General features: G+C 56.4%; 1 protein-coding gene across 2 annotated transcripts in view; it reads left to right on the top strand.

Moving 5' to 3' along the window:
• SH2B3 (SH2B adaptor protein 3) overlaps window positions 1-12,423 on the top strand; it is a 35,033-nt gene extending 22,610 nt beyond the window's left edge. The window contains exons 3-8 of one of the 2 annotated variants that reach the window (XM_032431518.1): window positions 9,906-10,007; window positions 10,089-10,180; window positions 10,256-10,350; window positions 10,453-10,667; window positions 10,748-10,919; window positions 11,088-12,423. In XM_032431518.1, the coding sequence (XP_032287409.1) occupies window positions 9,906-10,007; window positions 10,089-10,180; window positions 10,256-10,350; window positions 10,453-10,667; window positions 10,748-10,919; window positions 11,088-11,383 (972 nt within the window). In that variant the 3' untranslated portion in view covers window positions 11,384-12,423. Of the gene's footprint in view, window positions 1-9,905; window positions 10,008-10,088; window positions 10,181-10,252; window positions 10,351-10,452; window positions 10,668-10,747; window positions 10,920-11,087 lie in introns of both variants that reach the window. The other variant, XM_032431517.1, reaches the window with a different exon arrangement.
• Window positions 12,424-13,982: the final 1,559 nt, after the last annotated feature.

The raw sequence follows: 13,982 nt of genomic DNA, 5'->3' as shown, positions 1-13,982 counted from the left end.
GGCACTTCATCCAAGCCCCTGGGGCCTGGGGACACGCACGGTGGTCACCTGCAGACTCCGGTGACCCCCTGCAGACTCTGGTGGCCCATCAGTGTTCGGGGGGGGGGGGGGGTGTCCAAGTCCGCATAGCGCACCCTCCCGTGTGGCGGGAAGGCCCAGGCGGGCAGTGCCCGCTTTGACGCTTGGGCACACCTGGACACGCGGTGTGGCCTCTGCGCCACGGCTTCCCCTTCTGTCTTGACCACGTAGCCTGGGGCAAGGGTGGGGGGTGCATGGGCCTTGGGCCTCTGCGGCCATGTGGGGGCAGGGACGATTCCCCGGGGGGGGGGGGGCCCCGGGGGCGGGATGTGGTCGCTCAAGGTGTGGGCTGGCGGCAGCTGGCTTGCAGCGGGCGACGGGGCAGGCGGGGGTGGGGGGTGGTTCTGGCTGCGTCCTGACCCCGCTTGCTCGGGACCATCTCTGGGCTTGCTGGGTGCCTGCCGAGCACTCCCAGACTAAGAGGCCACTTCCGTCCGCAAGAATGTTCCCGGCCAGCCAGGCGGACATAGGTTACATGGTTGAGGGTGGTTTGCTGAACTGCCTGTGACGTCCGCTAACTCTTCGCAGCGGCTCAGCTCCAGGGTCCAGACAGTTGTTGCTCCTAATCTGCCAGCCCGAGAGCCAAAGGTTCCGGCTGGGACCGGGTGCGCTGCGGGGAGGGCGCAGCTGGAGTACAGGGCTGCAGGGCAGAAAGCCTGGGAGGCGTGAGCATGCGGCCGGGCCAGTAAGGGTGGGGGGCACTGGCTCCCTCCGTTCCTGCCCCTGTAAGGCTCTGTCCTGGGTGGTGCCAGGTGGGGTGACTTGTCACCCTGTGGGGGGGGCAAGATCAGCTGGTAAGGGTGCCGGCAGACTGGCTCCTTGGTTCATCTGTTCAGTCATGCCCACGAGCGGGTGTGAGGCGTGTGGCACTTCCAGGGGTGGTCCCTCCTAGGCCCTGGCCCCCCCCAAACATGGGTGTGGCCCCCCCGTGGGCGGGCCTTGGAGTGGAAGTTCACGCCTGTCCTCACAGATGGTTCAGCCACACTCGGCCACTCTGCGCAAACCAGGGCACCCGCATCTCAGGAGGGGCTCGAGTGAGTGTCGGGGAGATCCCAGGCTGGTTCTGTTTGTTGGGGGGCTGTCTCTCTTTGTATGGGGGGTCTCTATCCCTGGGTGTTTGTCAGGGGGAGGTTGCTCTAGCATCTGAAAGGAGCTTTGTGTCTCTGTTGCTGTGATTCTGTGTGTAGGGAGAGGGGGCTTTGTGACTATGTCACTGTGAGTCTGACGTGTGGGGGGACCCTTATGGGCATGAAGGGGAGCTCACTGCAGGTGGGGCTTTAGACAGGCCCCCAGGCCCTGTCTCAGCATTTCTGGCTAATCATCTACACTATAGGGCCTCCTTGGGGCCTCTGATGGTCCAAGAGTGGAGAAGGGGAGAGCAGATGATAGGGACTCTGTCTCTAAGCAGGACTGTTTTATTTGGGGGTCTCCCTTTCTGGGGCTCCGGGGGGCTCTTGCTTGCCAGGGAAGGGGGGAAGCTGACTTGATCCATGTGGCTTTTCCAGAAGCATCTCTCATCCCTTTCCTGTTCCCCTGAGAGGGGACATAAGGCAAAGGGGCCAGACCAAGGGGGAGATCCAGCTCATAGTGAACTGGGTGAGTCTGGGGGACTCCAGTGTACTCGGGCAACAGGCAGGTCTGCTTTCAGAAGCCCCAGGGGGTGGGTTCCATTATCATCCCATTTTACAGAGAAGGAAACAAAAGCACAGGAAAGCAAAGTGATTTATCCCGGGTCACACCAGAGAGAAGTGGCTGAAGCAGGCATTTGAAGGGCCTGTGGAGCGGGGGTTGGGGCCCAAGGAAGGAAGTGACCTGTGGTCTATAGTTCCAACATTTGTTCAGTCCCTGGAACAGGCTCACTGCCTTCAGTTTGCCCCCAAAGGAGCCAGGGAACAAGACGGGGGGGAGGTGACTCACCACACCCCACATCTGCCTCTGCTCCCCCACATCTGAGGGCGGGGGCCCCCGGCACCCACCCCAAGCATGTCCTCTGGGCCGGACCCGCTGCTGGGCACCCCTCGGAACAAGGTTTGGTGCCCTGTCCCCACCCCCAGAGGAACTCCCAGTCGGACGGTGGGGGCAGCTGCCTCATCAGGAAATTATGGCCAGGCCTGATAAGACCCATGCCGAGGGAGAGGCACAGGAATTGCACTAACCACCACTGAGTGACCAGAGCAGGCTCCCTGGAGGAGGGGAGGCTTCCCCTGCCGAGGCCACAGTCGGGATCGGGCACTGCGTCCCGCACACACAGGCCTGGCACGGGGTTAAAGTGCTGAGGTGGAGGGTCAGGAGTCTTGCTTTCAGCCAGTCCTCTCCCCCAGCCAGCTGGAACCCTGGGGGGCACGGCTCACATCCCCGACTGCCTGTCCTCCATTCCTCCCCCGACCCCAAAGTGCCTCCTCCAGAGCCCTCACTTGCGTGGGGCTCCGCAGTGGGGGCCACGCCCTGTGCCCCACCGGTCCCCAGTACGCAGGGATGCCCGGCACGCAGAAAGCTCATCGGAATACCATCTGCCAGGACCGTGCTCGGTGCCGAGGCTGCCGCGTGAACAAACCAAGTCCCCACGGAGCCTGTTTCACAGGTTGACAAAAGCAGGGAAAGAAGTAAAGGGGTTTATGTGATGGTGACTGTGAATTTAGACACTACCCAAATCTGCGAAGAGCTAGATTTGTGAAGCCGTGGGGGGCTGCCTTCCAGAGGGAACGGCAGGTGCGGAGGCCCGAGGTGGGAGTGTGCTTGGTACGCTTAAGGAAGGGCGCAGGCCAGGGCTGCGCTCAGACTGGGAGGAGATGAGGCCCGGGAGGTAATAAGGACTAGGTGCTGCAGGGTCCTGCGGACCATGGTGAGGACTTGGGTTCCTCTTGGCAGTGAGATGAGGCCCACAGACAGAATGCTGAACGGAGGACAGGTGGGGAGTAGCCCAGGAAGGACTGGTGGATGGCAGCTCTGTTTCAATGCTGCCCACCTCTTGGGAGCTCAGGAGGTCACCCTGTTTTCTGGGCCCTCACTCTGTAGTGGGGCTTCCCTGGGAGCACCCCCTCTGCCCCCAGCAGCTGCCTGGCTCCTGATTCCATGCCCCCAGCATCCACCATTCTGCCTCTGTGGGATGGACTGCACCCAGTGCCTGTGGGGCGGGGGGTGGGGCGGGTGGGGCTCAGGTAAAATACAGACCTCAGGCTCACTTGCAGAGGGTCCAGGCTGGACTTTGTGATCAGCACCCCTGGGAGGCTTTCTTAGCCTTGGCACCCCCTCTGGGTGGCTGGAGGGGCACGGAAGGCCCCCACCACTGTTCCTCAGGCAGACAGATGGCCCAGAGCAGGGTGGTGAGGGTCTTCCCACCAGAGTATCACCATACTTATAAGGGTTGTCCCTTACACTGGGACAATGACCTTCCTGCTTCCTTGATCCTGGCACCTCTTCAATATGATGCTCTTTTCCGTGAAATTGGAAAACATTTTTAAACGGTGGTGGCTTATGAAGTCAACAGTCCAGAAGCCACTGATGGCCGGCCCAGGCTGCAGTGCAGGACAGGTGCTCCTGAAGGGGCGTCTGCCAGCATTTCTAGCCCTAGCCCACTCCCCTGCCATCTCCTGGGCTTGGCTGTACTTTCTGGCCTCTGAGCAGCGGCTCTTGCTGTGCTCTTAAGCCTCCAGCGCCTCTCCTTCTCTCTTTTCCACTTTGGGGTGTTCAGCAAACACTTAGAGCCACTTACTCTGTGCCCTGCTGAAGGCAAAGGTGGAAAGAGAGAAGGGAGGCCTTCCGGAGCTCGCGGTGTAAAGTGGGGGGACAGCTATGCGGGCTGACTGCAGTGGGACGGGGGGGCGGGGGGGACAAGGAAGAAAGCTTCCGCAGAGAGGGGCCTTTTGCTTCTGAGCAGATCGGCTCTTCCTAAGGCTTGCATTCATCCTCCAGGACCTTTCCATACCCACCGGAAGCACCTCTGCACACACCCTATCACCAGATCCTCACGGGAGGGTAGTGGCATTGTTAGGTCTTATCAAAGTGAAGACAAGCCGGACAGGTGTTACCTGTCTGTCCGTAGAGGACGAGCCCGAGTTACGACTGAAGGCCAGGACTAACTGCCAAGCCCCGGAACGGGAAGGTTGCAGTGTGGCAGTTACGCAGGCCCCAGAGGGGTTTCCGAGTAGGACACTGGGTGGCTGCAGTCACGGGAACAGGTTTCTCTGCTCCGGCACTTCTCAGAGCCTTCTGTGGACGGTGTGCAGGGTTCCCCATGCACAAGAGGCTGCCCTCTCTTGGGAGAGTTCCTCTTTGCACTGGCCACCAGGTAGCTCAGAGACAGGTATGCGGCAAATAGAACTCTGCTCTGTGTTCTAGCACTTGTCTCCCTCCCGCTCAGAGATCCCTGTAATCTTTTTTGGAGGTGTGTGGGGGGGAAACAAGTCAAGGTATTTTCTTTTTCTTGTACGTAGGCTGGCGTTTTGATACCCATCAGTAAGACTTGATTGAGCATTTTCCATAGTGATGCTTCATCCTTCCTTCCTTCCTTCATTCATTCATCCCAGCAGCACCCATTCTAGGCTCTGGGTGGGAATGGGGTGTGGGGGGGGTGGACTCAGTCATCTAGGACTAGGATCTGGAATTTGCTCTGAGTCTTTTAAGTTTTCAAGCCCTCATCCAAGACCACCTCCCATCCTCCCTCTATTCCTGGGAGGTCAGCAAGATCTATTTACCGTCCCCAGGTCACCAAAGAGGAAACAGGCTGTGGTTAGTGCCGTGCCCAAGATTCCAGAGGTATTAAGTGGTGGAGCTAGGACTCATCCAACCACCTCGAGCCACTGAGATGCTGCCTAGAGGGCACGGGTGTGGGGGCAGAAGCGTGTGGCTTGGACCTAGACCTCCAACCGTACACCGTCTCTTACTTCCTGTGCCACTGCTGTTCTTTGTAGGAGAGGAGTGAGGGCCCAAAGCCCTGGGAGAGACAAGACTGCCAGGGGGCTGCTGGGGTCTGGGGGATTCCAGATGGTGAGACGCCGCTCCTCAAGGCTTTCACTGGATAAGGGCTTCTCCAGTGGCCAGGTGGGATGCCGTGGATGGAGTAAGGCCATTGTGAGGGCCTGCCCTGCCCACACCACTGGGCCCTCTGTGCCAGGCCCTTCGCTACTTGGGTGTGAATTAAGTGCTGGTCTGGCCCAACTAGCAGGTATGCTGCTGTCGAGGTATTTAGCATGAGCTCCCTGGAGCTTCTGAAGTGTACATCAGGTGCCGTTTCCACATCTCTGCCTTAGAACAAGCCCAAACTGACCCCCACAGCCTCAGGACCGCACGGGGACTTCTGGCGCCCTACTGTAGCCACCTCGCTGGGTACAGGAGTCCCATCAGCCTCCTTAGGTGCTCATGTGCTTTCCCACCTCAGGGCCTTTGCAAGGGCCATCCTGGTGCCTGGGAAGCTCAGCTATGCTCTCCTCATAGCTGAGGTGAGCCCACATTGTTTCTGTGGCCCTTCACAGCTTCCCCCTCCTGCCTGTCTGGGGCCTTCCTGTCTCCTTCCTGTCGGGCATCTGTCTCCCTCGTTACAATGGAAACTGTACGTGAGTCTGGGACTGTGTATCTTGTTTCTGCTGGAGCATTGGCACCTGGAGCGTCGTGAGGGCTTGGCTAGTCCCTCTGCTGGGGTCTTGAAGGAACGAATGGTGATAGGCTCCATTCAAGGTGCTTGTGAGGACATGGCAGAGTGGGATACAGCCTGTTACCTTGGGAGACTCTGGAAGGGCCATCCCTGCCCTCAGCCCATGCTTGTGGCCCTGCTCTAACTTAGCACATGGGGAACAGCAGCAGGTCATGGGACAATTTCTAGGTGACAGCATGAGGAAAAACAAGACAGAGAGGTCTGGTTCCAGTTGTCAGTCTCAATCCCCCTAGGCAGATTTGAAGCCCAAAGCCCCACCAGTGGGGGCAAGGGGACCCGTGGGTCAGTGGGGGTCGGGGAGGCCCAGGTAAACCCATAGGTTGAGGCAGAGATGTCCATGCCACCGTCTAAAAGAGATGACAAACCTAGAGCCAGAATGGTACAGTCTTACAGAAACACATGGAACTTTCTGCCCAGTTTTAACGTCCACTGAACAGACTAATTGTTCTCTTAGGGCTTACCCTGCTCTCTGCCTCCTTTATGTTCTCGATCTTTTAAAACAAACTCAGAAGCACCTGAATGGTTCATTGTGTCATCTGCATAGTCACGTTGAAATACATTTGTAAAAAAAAGATTTTTATTTATTAGTGAGTGAGCACGAGCAGAGCAGGGAGGAGGAGAGGGAGCAGCAGACTCCCTGCTGAGCAGGGAGCCCAATTCGGGGCTGGATCCCAGGACCTGGGGATCGTGATCGTGACCTGAGCCGAAGGCAGAAGATGCTTAACTGACTGAGCCACCCAGGTGCCCCTGAAATACAACTTAATATAAACTACATTCTGTTGTTTTTCCCTTACTTTCATTAGGGCACATATATAGGTAGATGACATGTGGATTTCACTGCAGGATGGGCTGAAAGAAGACACGTGTGTGTCCAGTCCCTGGGCCATTTGGAGGGGAAGCTGTCGTACTGTAACCACAGTGGACCCCAGGCTTTACCCACCTTGGCTGGCCTCACCCCAGCCTAGAAGTTCAACAACAGCTGTTTGTCAGGCCGCCTTTTTTTCCCCCCACTTGCAGTAGTTCACCCAGTCACCATAGCACCCGTGCAAGGAGAGAGCGACTATTAAATATCTCTGCTTTATAGATGACAGCACTGACGGAGGACTGAGCCACTTGGCCAGGTTTTAGAGGAAGTGGCAGAGACAAGACTGAACACTAACATCTAGAGGGATAAGAGAAGTATAGAGCCTAAAGTCAGGTATAGAAACGCAAGCCTTACTGGGGGTACCGTGTCAGAGCTGATCTGCATCTTTGCCTTTGACCTTCCTAGCAGCTAGGGCAGAGGAAGAAATGGGTTATTCCCCCGGAGTCACAGCGGCCATAGGAAGGCAGCTAGCTTTGTGGATGCTGGGCGCCGAAACTTGCTTCCCAGGAGGGATGTAGTAAGTGACATGCTACTTGCTTACACCACATTATCTGGGGTGCTTTGGCCATTTCAGTCACTCAGGTGTGACTCTGAGGTGGGTCTAGAGAGCAGGTGGGATAGAGAGCATGCTAGAGGGGAACCTGGAGTTCCCTAATGTTCCTGTAGCTGCTGATCCAGCCCCAGAGTTTGGGCTCAGCTCTCCATCCCAGTTCTGTCCCACTACATTGCTCAACCAGGAAGGCATGCATTGGTCCTTCCACATGTGACCAGTGCTCTCGAGTCCTGCTCTGGACCGTCCAGCTAGGGCTGTGGCCACAGGCAGGGTTTATCCTGCCTCATGTGCTCACTCACCCCTCCAGTCCGGGCAGAGCCTCTGGCCTCTCTCCAACATCAGCACAGTAGTTGGTCACACCAGCTCTGGGGTTCAGATCCCGGCTGTGCCCCTAGCTGGGCAGCATTGGGGGGAGACGGCTGGGCTGGCTGGGGCAGCTGCCTGAGAGGAATCAGCTAGAACCTGTGTCCGCTTAGCCAGGGGGGCAGACAGGAGGCAGCACCCGTGCAGCCGGGGTGGCCGTGGGGGGAGAGGGGAAGCCTCTTCACCACCACCTGCCGGGCCAGCAGTCCCTCAGCTGCTGGGGAGAGCGCAGGCAGGGAGGCCCTGCAGTCAGAGTGAAGCCGGTGGCTCTGCTCGTTCGTCTCAGCATTCACCCTGGGGCCAGGGCCCAGAGCGGAAAGGGAGACTCGTTCTGTTCCCTCTTGGCCTGGCCTACTTCCTCCCAGTGATCCTGAGGGCCCAGAGCCAGTGGGGAGACTTGGGGGCCAAGCAAAGCCAACTGCAAAAGCAGAAGGAAGGAAACGGCCCATGTACCTTACCCATCTTGCAGAAGGGAAACGGGCTCTGAGAGCTGAGCCATGCGCACTCCGGCACGCCCAGGGCCCGTGTCAGTACTGCGCCCCACATCTCACGGGCTCCCAGGCTAAGAAGCTGGGATATGGGGGACACGTAAGACAAACCTGAAAGATAAAACCCCCTGGCTGGTGGTCACTTAGAGCTGGAACGGACTGGCCACCTCTCTGAGCTTGCTCCCTCCTTTACCGCGTTAGTGAGACGAGGCAGTCCACCACGGCAAACGGTTATTCCCTCCGGACTGCTGGGGGCAGGGGGAGCCTAGACTGGGAAGAGCCCCCAGTTTGGCCGACCCTCTCCTGCCAGGCTGCCCCTTCCCTCCCTGTTCACCAGCCCTCCTGCAGGTGGGGAGTAGCTGAAGGCAGGTGGCCTGGCCCTAGGGTCACCATCCTTCTATCAGAGACACCTGGTGCCTGCGTGTCCCTAGCAGTTACACACGTGGCTTTGGGGATGGGCTCTTGTACCACTTCTTGAAAAGGCAGCTTCTGCCCAAGATGTGGAGGTCAGATTCCCCCAAAGCCACAGTGCCAGGAACTAGCCTTTGGGCCTGCCCTGTTTCCATCCCTCTGCCCCTGCCCTATGTTGGCTTGGTCGGGCTGGTCCTTCCCAGGTGGGCCTGGCTGTCTCCTGGTCCTTGGGAAGAGAGGTACTAGAGAGATGGGGCCCAGTCGAGCCTCCCTGTCCATTCCCCCATCATCTCTGGCTCCTGCCGTCCTTACCTGCTTCTGGCCCCTGCTGGAAGCAGCCCTTGATTATCTCATGACCCCGGGAGAAACAATCTTATCACCCTTATCACAAGAGGAAGAGGAGGAGATGGGGGTGGGCAGTAGAAGGGAGACCTCCTTTCTGAGAAACTGCTGCCCTCGAGCTGCTGGCTCCTGTGTTCTAGGGTGCCCCAGAGCTTCCTGCTCTTCGGGAACAGGCATCTGCAAGGTCAGCCCCTGCTCAGCCAAGTTCAGTCAGGACCCAGGAGAGGAGGCCTTGCTGGCAAAGGGGCAGGGGACCACTTCCCATGCACTCTGAACCTCGTGTATGTTGGATGTCACAGCAGACTCCTGGGTCCAAGGTTTTTCCAGCTGGTTCTGACTGGGGCCAGCCATACCAGGGCTTGTCCCTTTAGGGATGTTGGCAGAAGCCCCAAGAGCCTGTGGCTAAGCTACTCTGCCAACCTCCACCCTGCAGCCAAATCCACCCCTCCTTATCCTCAGACTTGAAGACAGGCAGATTAGTTAGGTGTGGCAGTTTGAGGTTCTAGGCTGTATACTGTGGTCAGAGGTAAAAACCTCATCTACCCTCCCTTAGGCAAAGGACTTCACCTCCAAAATTTGAGTTTCATCTCTTTGAGATGTGGTGAAAGTATCTGTTTCCTACAGCTGATGTTAGGTCAGGAGAGGCCTGCGCTAATGAGGGACTGATGGGGGGTGGGGTAGAAGCTAAAGGCAGGACAAAGGCCTGGGCCCCCGGCAGTCAGCGTCACAGAGGGAAGCGTGACTTGGGTTGGATACCCTCAAGTCCTCTCCAGGCTTCTTTTGATGAGGGGGTCAGCAGCCGTGTGACCTGGCTGGGTTGGGCGGGGGGAAGGAGAAACAGATGTCAGCAGGCAAAAACCTGTCAGAGACAGGTTCAGGTAAACAGGAGTTGGCCCTCAGCTAACACAGGTTTTGGAGGCTCTCAGCGTGTGGGGTGTGGGAACGGTGCTTAGAGGCTACAGGAGAAGGGCCCTCGGCAAGGCTCCGGCAAGCCAGAATGCCAGACCTCGTCCCAGGCTTGGGGAGCCTGCTTGGCAGCACCAGGAGCACTCACTCACCCAGCTAAGCCCTTGGGGAGACTGCAGAAAAAGAGAGGCCTGGGTGGGTGAAGGGCCATGAGGGACAAGCCGCAAGTGCCCCCCCTTCGTCTCCTAGAGTTCAAAGCCCAAGCTACAAGCAGCCTGCTCCAATATCCAGGAGGTCCGGCGATGCACACGCCTCGAGATGCCAGACAACCTCTACACCTTTGTCCTGAAGGTGAGTGACAGCTTCTCCCCCCCGGGGGTCACACCCACACAGCCGAGGCACGCACACAGCCACTCCCTCCCTCCCTGCCAGGTGAAGGACCGGACGGACATCATCTTCGAGGTGGGGGACGAGCAGCAGCTGAACTCCTGGATGGCTGAGCTCCGGGAGTGCACAGGCCAAGGGTGAGGCCCCACTCCTGGCCCAGCTTTTCCTATTCCCCTGCTCTACCCAGATCCTAACCTCAGCCTCTTCAGCAGGTTGGAGAGCACAGACCCAGAGATGCATATTCCCTCAGCCCTAGAGCCTGGCACATCCAACTCTCCGAGGGGAAGCACAGACTCCCTGAACCAAGGTGAGTGGGTCCAGGGCTCTGTCCTCTGTGTAAGGCAGAACCAGCTTCAGCCCAGGACGTAAGGTACCACAGGGGGTCACCACCACTGATCTTGTCTACCAGGTGCTTCTCCTGGGGGGCTGCTGGACCCCGCCTGTCAGAAAACAGAGCACTTCCTGTCCTGCTACCCCTGGTTCCACGGCCCCATCTCCCGGGTGAAGGCAGCGCAGCTGGTTCAGCTGCAGGGTCCTGACGCTCACGGAGTGTTCCTGGTACGGCAGAGTGAGACACGGCGTGGAGAGTATGTGCTCACATTCAACTTCCAAGGCATAGCCAAGGTACAGGGCGTGGTAGGGGGGGCTGGACCCCCACCCCCAGGCCCTCGTGGCCCGTGGCTGAGCCTCCTCTCCTCCTCTAGCACCTGCGCCTGTCGCTGACCGAGCGGGGCCAGTGCCGAGTGCAGCACCTCCACTTCCCCTCCGTCGTGGACATGCTACGCCACTTCCAGCGCTCCCCCATCCCGCTCGAGTGCGGTGCTGCCTGTGACGTCCGCTTGTCCAGCTACGTGGTAGTGGTCTCCCAGCCACCAGGTGTGACCCTTGGTAAAGGGGGTGGGTGGCACAGGGAACCAGGTAGAGGGTAAAAGCCTGCTGCAAACCCAGGGGCACAGAGATCTGTTTTTGTGTTCTTCCAGCATCGGCCCCCTGTCACATTAAGACTGACCATGTCGGTCTCTCTCTCGGTCACTTGTCCCCCAGGTTCCTCCAACACTGTCCTGTTCCCTTTCTCCCTCGCTCACTGGGATTCGGAGCTGGGCCTTCCCCACCTTAGCTCTTCTGGCTGTCCGCGGGGGCTTGGCCCAGAGGGTCTCCCCGGCCGATCCTCTCCCCCAGAGCAGATATTCCACCTGGTGCCTTCGCCCGAGGAACTGGCCAACAGCCTGCGGCACCTGGAGCCTGAACCTGCCAGTCGAGCCCGGGACTCAGACTACGAAATGGACTCCTCCTCCCGGAGCCATCTCCGGGCCATAGACAATCAGTACACACCTCTCTGATGGGCAGTGAGGAATCCCAGGCCTCACACATGCCCCCGAGGAACATAAGCAAGCAGAGATGTGAACTTGTGAATGTAACTTTCTTTCCTTCCTTCCAGAGAGAGATTTAAGGGACACTGCTAACTGCTCATTCCAGTTTGGATGTGACCCTTCTAATAGGCCTGTTAAAGGGCCTCCTGTATGTTTCATCAGTCCATCAATTGGCTTTCTCCTTATTGTTTACAGATGTAGTTCTTGTTCGCAGACGCCACTAATTCTCGCCCCGAGTCCCCAGGACCGGTCCCCATCCCTCTTACAGGACGTGGTGGGGTGAGGGCCAGAGCTGGTGGCGGAACCTGGGTTCTCTTTCTCACTGACACTGTCATAGCTGATGGCAGACTTTCGGGGTGGGGTGGGGGGTCGTCAGGAAGCCCAAAACACTAACAAGCCCTGGATCCTCATATGGTTTGCCAGTCCACGCGGCAGGTCTGCCGGCACCCATGCCAGAGATGAACACACCACTCCTGCTTTGCCTCACAGCTTTAGGACAAAGCTCAAAGTTAAAAATTGTTTTAAACATTTTACCTCAGATTAATTTTTCAAAGGATTCAGGTTTTGAAACTCAATTATTGCTTATTTCATTGCACTCTTTAAACTAATACCCATGCAATTTTGTAGTTCAGAGATAGCTATGCAAACCCTACTTGACTAGTTCCGGGTCTGAGCCAGCATGCCTGGCTTCCATGTTTTTTTCATCCTCAGGACAGTCACCTGCTGAGTAGCCACTGTCCTTCCTAAATGTAGAGAAGTGAAGTATGTCACCCTTTCAGGGAAATTCAGGCAATTACTGAAATAGGAGGGTGGCAAGGAATAGTTCTACCCTGGTGCCTTATGAATAAAAAACTGGATTCTGGTTTATAGCCGCTTTCTGGTGAGAGTTAAACTAGTTTAAGGGGGGAGGGAGGGACAAGCAAAAAGGGAGGAAGGGCTCCTGGGCCCTTTCTTCTGGTAAATCCTTCACCAACAGGGCTGGCTCAGAGCACCCCCCCCCCCCCCCCCCCCCGCCCCTGAATCTAATGGCTTATAAACTATCCCACAAGGTTTTAGGCTCATTCTTGAGCCAAGATAGGAGCTAGGAATCTGGTGCCACAGCTAATGAGAAACTCCTTTAACAGCCCACAATCAATCAGTGTTCTGTTCCAGCTGCTTACTGCTTACTTGGTGAGGAATGTGAGCGCACGTACACACGGGCACACATCGTCTCCACCGGCCAGGGATCCTGCAGTCAAATCTCCATCTGTACTTGCCTTTCACCAGTAATACAATTCACAGGGGAGCTGGCTCGTCCCAGAACTTTCCTGCAGAGGCTCCGAAACAAGAGGGGTAGTGACAGAGTGGAGCCAGCTGCTCCTGGGTGCCAGCAGAGCCCTTCAGTAGAGCCACCAGGCTCACCAAAGTGGCTTCTAGGAAACTGGGAGTTTAGCACAGTTTAACATTTATAGATTCAGGCTAACTTTAAACCCTGGCCTAAAACTAACTACTGCCTGCCTTATCTGGGGTGAGGGTTTGGTTTGCACCCTCCAGCCATTCTCTGTATTCCCAGAGGTCAGACTTTTGCTTCTAGAATTTTCTGGGGGTTTTTTTTGGGGGGGGGGGGAAGGTGGAGGGGGCAAGCAGTCACCTCTTCACCACTTTAAAAACCAATGCTCCTGGGTGTTTTCATAGATTGTAAAGCAGATCCGATCCAGATTTGTGGTCTTTTTCTAAGGACACTTCTTTCCTTCATTTTTCTACACATCAATCAGGTTTCTCTACGTAATAAATGCTAAGTGAAGTGTGAACCAGAGAAGTAAGCACTGTTCTGGATTTCTCTTAGAGAAAGCTCATCACGCACGGTCACAGCATACCCCACACCACCCTCCTGACCCCAGTGTGACCGCTGCTGACAGCAAGAAGCCAAGCCAACAGCCTCCACTGAGAGGCCAGGCTCTGAATGCCAAATGGATAGTAAGCACTATGATCCCTCCAGTTATCTCTATTGACAGACAACAAGGATAGCTTGACTGCTCCCAGCACCATCACTTCCTTCTGTCTTGAATGAACTTTTACAAACTAACAGTCACCAGCACCAAAGAATTAAGTCAACTAACCTGCCTTGAATTTTAGACCAGCAATCCATATGGCTTTATCTGGTATAAATCTTCTGCCTTTGATCATTTCTGGACCGTGTAGGAAAAAGGAATAGCAATCATTAAAATCTTAGGCCAGAGAACACTATTTTTACATAACAGTTTCTTAACCTAAAATCAAGGCCTTGAACTCTTCCCTAAGTGTTGCCTGAGATTCCTTCATGCTTTTAATTCAGGGCTACGACTCCTATCGCAAATGTCATGTGAGCTCTAACATCTCCCACAGGCTTGAGGAACTTGATAGTATATTATCCACTGCCTCTTAACAAGGACACATCTGACACCCAGTGTTTGGCTGGAATAAGCAGCACACTGTAATGACAACAGTGTAAATGGATCCATTCTATATCATTATAGGCAGAACGTATTTGGCAAACTTTTATGTATTGTTTATGTACTGTACAAGTAACTTATTCTTGAATAATGCAAAT

This window comes from Phoca vitulina, unplaced genomic scaffold, assembly GCF_004348235.1.
Source record: "Phoca vitulina isolate PV1807 unplaced genomic scaffold, GSC_HSeal_1.0 scaffold46, whole genome shotgun sequence".
Taxonomy (NCBI): Eukaryota; Metazoa; Chordata; class Mammalia; order Carnivora; family Phocidae; genus Phoca; species Phoca vitulina.
Note: the sequence above shows the minus strand (reverse complement) of the source record. Positions and strands in the feature narration are given on the sequence as shown.